The 5,408-nt window shown below is 36.8% G+C and overlaps 1 protein-coding gene across 1 annotated transcript; it reads left to right on the top strand.

The window, feature by feature from the left end:
* Window positions 1-263: 263 nt before the first annotated feature.
* Window positions 264-4,877, top strand: LOC107827839 (calcium-dependent protein kinase 1-like). The gene is made up of 7 exons (NM_001326189.1): window positions 264-1,166; window positions 1,537-1,680; window positions 1,864-2,016; window positions 2,274-2,389; window positions 2,484-2,651; window positions 3,817-4,041; window positions 4,585-4,877. Exons 1-7 carry the CDS (start codon window positions 353-355, stop codon window positions 4,708-4,710), a joined length of 1,746 nt encoding a protein of 581 aa, NP_001313118.1. The 5' UTR covers window positions 264-352; the 3' UTR covers window positions 4,711-4,877.
* The last annotated feature ends 531 nt before the right edge of the window (window positions 4,878-5,408 follow it).

The following is a 5,408-nucleotide window of genomic DNA, read 5'->3' as shown; positions in this document are numbered from 1 at the left end:
TAGTTCTTTCCTGATTACATGAAATATTTGATTGATATTCTTGTGTTCTTTTAGAGTTTTTAGTTCTAGCTACTTGGATAATATTTTGGGTTCATCTTGTATTCTTGATTTGCTAAGCTTGACCAAGTTCTTGATTTTAGTACTTTTTGACTAATTTTGAGTTGATAAAAAAAGGGGTTTGACTTTTTGGGTGTTGGATTATTTGGTTGAAGTAATCAAGATCTTGTTGGATTTTTTTGGGGGCATTCATTATAGGGGTATGTTAAAAATAAGATCTTGATGTTGAAAGTGGAGAGGGTAATAAAGAGAGAGTGAGGAACTGAAAAGGAGTGAGTTTAGTGTTTAGGACTAAATGGGGAACACTTGTGTTGGACCAAGTATTTCTAAAAATGGTCTTTTTCAGTCAGTTTCAGCTGCAATGTGGCGAACTCGGGCGCCAGATGATTCTGGTTCCACCACTAATGGTGATAGTGCCAGAGGTGAAACAACAGAATCCGGAAAAGACCCTGATTTGGTTGTCCAAAATAAGCCACCAGAACAGATAACAATGCCTAAGTCTGAGCAAAAGGAAGAGGAGCCGGCGAAAAAGGAAGAGGGACCGGTAAAGCCTAAGAAGCCGGTAGAGATGAAGAGGGTAGGTAGTGCAGGCCTTAGGACTGATTCTGTATTACAGAAGAAAACTGGCAACTTAAAGGAGTTTTTCAGTATAGGAAAGAAATTAGGACAAGGACAATTCGGAACTACGTTTAAATGTGTCGAAAAGGCAACAGGGAAGGAGTACGCTTGCAAATCGATTGCTAAGAGGAAGTTGTTGACAGATGATGATGTGGAAGATGTTAGAAGGGAAGTTCAGATAATGCACCACTTGGCGGGGCATCCAAATGTTATATCGATAAAAGGGGCTTATGAGGATGCTGTAGCTGTTCATGTCGTTATGGAATATTGTGCTGGAGGTGAGCTTTTCGATAGGATTATTCAGCGGGGGCACTATACTGAAAGAAAAGCGGCTGAGCTCACCAGGACTATTGTTGGAGTTCTAGAAACTTGTCATTCTCTGGGCGTCATGCATCGTGATCTTAAGCCTGAAAATTTTCTTTTTGTTAATCAGAAGGAGGATTCACTACTCAAAACAATTGACTTTGGATTGTCAATTTTCTTCAAACCAGGTACTTCATTCGATTAGTTTGTATTTACCTTGGTGGAAGCTGCTTTCTAAATTAATGAGTGTACTGACCATGAAATTTATTACTCATATAAAAGATGACCTATGAGAACTGACCTGTATTGTCCAAGAATTTTGCATGTTTGTCCCGGCATTCTTGATGCAGATTCTATCGAACTATGTCCATGACTTTGTATTGATTTAGATGCATTCGACTCAGCATTGGCACTCAAATAGTATTGAACTCTTATTGATAAACCTCCTGTATACCATCTTACGCAATTTGAATCACTTTCTCCTGTATGCTATGTTGTTCATTAGTTGTAATGTTTAATATCACGAGCAGCTCATTAAGTAATGTATCGTTTTTTCAGGTGACAGATTTAATGATGTTGTTGGTAGTCCTTACTATGTTGCACCAGAAGTTCTCAAAAAACGCTATGGTCCCGAAGCTGATGTTTGGAGTGCTGGTGTGATTGTGTACATTTTATTAAGTGGAGTACCTCCTTTCTGGGCTGGTGAGTTTCCAAAGTTATCAACTTTAATATCCAAAAAGAAAATAGGGGTTGTGTTTTTCCCAGAAAGGAGAGTAAAGTGAAAAAGGAAAGTAGAAAAGGTTTTACAGAAACCAAATACTGCTCTTCATATGATATCTTATCTTTTCGTCCGATTTCTCTTAACTAATATATACTATCATACAGAAAATGAGCAAGGAATATTCGAAGAAGTCCTACATGGTGATCTCGACTTCTCATCAGATCCATGGCCTAGTATTTCAGAAGATGCAAAAGACTTAGTCAGGAGAATGCTTGTTCGAGATCCCAAAAAACGTTTAACTGCTCATGAAGTCTTGTGTAAGTATTTTCAACATTGTTAGTAGTGCTAAATGGTTTTACATCTCTGCTTGGTAATTCACAGATGCTGGATTAAAGCTTCTATGTTGGTATTTCTTAATTGATCGTCTTATTGTGTTAACACTTTAGCCTTGTGGTTTAATTTTTCTATCCCCTAAAATCCTATGAGTATGAACATAATCCTCCCCATTGCAAACATTTCTCTCGAGATGACGAATTTGGATAACAGTTATGAGTGGTGTTGAAACCATTTGCAGGCCATCGTTGGGTTCAAGTTGATGGTGTGGCACCAGATAAGCCTCTGGATTCTGCAGTTCTGAGTCGAATGAAACAATTTTCTGCAATGAACAAGCTCAAGAAAATGGCTTTGAGAGTGAGTCTATAGATTTACATACACGTCCAAGAATCAGACTAACTATGAACTGAAACTAGTCCTCTAAATATTGTGAGTTACACGTCTGTAACAGGTCATCGCCGAAAGCCTATCTGAAGAAGAAATTGCTGGTCTGAAAGAAATGTTCAGGATGATAGATACAGACAATAGTGGTCAAATAACCTTTGAGGAGCTCAAAGTTGGATTAAAAAGAGTTGGCGCTAATCTCAAGGAGTCCGAGATCTATGATCTTATGCAGGCAGTAAGTATCAGAAAAAAATTCTATAGTTTTTTTTCCCTTTTCTAATTCAAGCTATAAGTCTGATACCTATGTTTTAAAGAGAAATAGACGAGGTCGGACACCATCTGGACCAGTATTTCCTTCATCGAACTTCTTGTTCACGTCTTTTTGATAAATAAATTTCTTTATTGACTGTACCGAAATTCTGTGTGAAGATATCCGAGATTTTTGTTGGTACATTATTACGTTAATTTAACTGATAAAATTGCACAATCCTTTAGTATTATCTCTTCTTCCTTTAAGTTCTCTGCCCCACTCCGCACCCAAATAGACATGCTCTTATTACCTGTTATTTCATGTGGAGCCCGGTAGATAATTTAAGTCTATGTCAAGCTAAAAAACTTCATGGGTAGAATCATCTAAAGAAGTTAATTATACTTGTATAACATTTTGATTGCGCAAATAAGAATGAAGCAACATCATTTATGTTTGGGGGCATAGGTGGTGTGGGGATAATACTTTGAGCATTACTTTCCCAAACAACTATGCAATTTGTTGCCATAAGGACATGACCATCCAGCAAGTCCAAAGATTACAAGATGGAGGATTCCAAAATATAATTAATTTACTCCACAAACAAAGTACACCACAGGATAGCCACGATGTATGGAGGCGGGGGCTGGGGAATAATGGAGTGTTCTCGGTTAAATCCTCTTATTGAAAGATTTTGAATAGGGAGGAGGTGGACTTTCTGTATAGGTCGATTTTGATCCGTAAGGTACCAAGAAAGGTAATAGTTCACTTTGAATAGCGAGGAAGAGGAAGGTTACTTATGTCAGCTAGTGCTTTATGTTCAAGGGTTCGGATGAAGATATCGATCATCTCCTCACTCATTGTTCAGTAGCATCAAGATTATTGTGGAAGATTCTTACATGGTTTGATTGCTAAAAGGTGAAGGGGACTATATGAAGCTACTAATATTAGTAAGTTGGAAAAAAAAATTGTGCTCGTGAACTTACCTGCGGTCTAGTCGATATGGCAAGAAGGAGTCGGACAGATTGATTTTGCTTTTTCACCCTCTTTCTCTGTGTTGGTTCATATTCCCATGACATCCTTATATCTCATGTTCAACCAACAGCTAAATGATAGCGATCTCAAGTAACTCCCCTTATTTCTGAAATTGCAGGCAGATGTTGATAACAGCGGCACAATTGATTATGGGGAATTTATAGCTGCAACATTACATTTTAACAAAATTGAAAGAGAAGATCATCTATTTGCTGCTTTCTCTTACTTTGATAAAGATGGCAGTGGCTACATTACCGCAGACGAGCTTCAACAAGCTTGTGAGGAATTTGGTATTGGGGATGTCCATCTAGAAGATATGATAAGAGACGCTGATCAGGACAATGTAAGTTTCATTTTTTATCTTCTTTTATATTTTTATATTTTGAACTACTTTCTAGCTAATAAATAGTATGGTAGAAAGAAATAGATGAATCTTTCTTTCTACCATAATATCTATCTATTAGGATACTGCCGATTCTAGTGCACTCTCTTTTGGTATCAGACATACTAAAAAAATGTCCAAAGGTAGCATTGGTTGACATTTGTCAGAGATCTAATCATCCTCTAAGAAATAGATGAATCTATCTTTCAACCACAATATCTATCTATTAGAATACTGCCGATTCTAGTCCACTCTCTTTTGGTGTCAGATATACTAAAAAAAAAATTCCAAATGTAGTATTGGTTAACATTGGTTACTGATATAACGGAAGTCATCGTTTAAGGATGAAGGACAATGTCTTCGTTGTTGGTTTAAATTGTGGTTAATAATGATATTGCCTATCTCTTATCATATAACGATGATGTTTATACAAGCAAGACGGGCTTCTTGAGTGTAATTTCATTCATGGCAATATCTTGAGTTCGTTTCTCCTTAAATTTTCAGGATGGACGAATTGATTACAATGAGTTCGTTGCTATGATGCAAAAGGGAAACCCGGTGATTGGTGGGGGCAAGAAAGGTCTAGAACACAGTTTCAGCACCGGATTTAGAGAGGCTCTAAGACTTTAGAGCGCCTATGCCTTTTCGCGATTTTTTCTCTCTTTTTTAGTTTGGTTTTCGCCATTTTCTTCATTTCCTTTATGGAAAGTTTTTTGTTCTTAGGATTGTATAGTAGAAACTAGTGCTTGCTTGCCAAGCAGTCACTTTGCTTTTTCAATGCACTTCACATTTTTCCAGTTTTGCTAAAAAACTTCCTTTTTTTTCCTCCCAAACTCTAGCAGTGAACTTACTGTTATCATGTATAACTCTGGAGGTAAGGAGATTAGAATCCACCTTTTAGTAATCTTGTTTAGTTCCATCTTCTAGGATATGTTGGTCGGACTCTCCGAAAATGTTAGTGGGAGCGCGTTGGATCCTCCAAAAGTAGTGCATTTTGTTGGGATCGAAATAACATGGTGCATGCGGAAGCTAACAATGTAATGTTATGGACGATAAATCAAACAAGAAAGAAAATATACTAAAGATTTGGTCAATTGACCTAAATATAAAAACTAGTATAAAAGATATAAAACTATTGAGAGAAAAATTTCACCTAAACAAGACTCTTTAATGATTATATTGTGGATGCTATTATTGTTGTTCTTGTTGTGAGAAAAAAGGTCCATTTACAGAAGTATAAAACTTCTCCTCCAAGAAAAGGATAAGACATATGAAAGAGATTTGTTCCTTTTAGGAGTCTTTTTCCCTTTAAAAAAAATAGAGTCCTA

The sequence above is a fragment of the Nicotiana tabacum genome, chromosome 16, assembly GCF_000715075.1.
Source record: "Nicotiana tabacum cultivar K326 chromosome 16, ASM71507v2, whole genome shotgun sequence".
NCBI classification, from domain to species: domain Eukaryota; kingdom Viridiplantae; phylum Streptophyta; class Magnoliopsida; order Solanales; family Solanaceae; genus Nicotiana; species Nicotiana tabacum.
The sequence above is the reverse complement of the archived record's forward strand: the minus strand, read 5'-3'. Positions and strand labels throughout refer to the sequence as shown.

Excerpts from the sequence above, each read along its gene's own strand:
- LOC107827839 (NM_001326189.1), top strand. The coding sequence starts at position 353 with ATGGGGAACACTTGTGTTGGACCAAGTATTTCTAAAAATGGTCTTTTT. Across the intron at positions 1,681-1,863 it reads AGTACCTCCTTTCTGGGCTG|AAAATGAGCAAGGAATATTC; the intron begins GTGAGTTTCCAA and ends ACTATCATACAG. Across the intron at positions 2,652-3,816 it reads TCTATGATCTTATGCAGGCA|GCAGATGTTGATAACAGCGG; the intron begins GTAAGTATCAGA and ends CTGAAATTGCAG.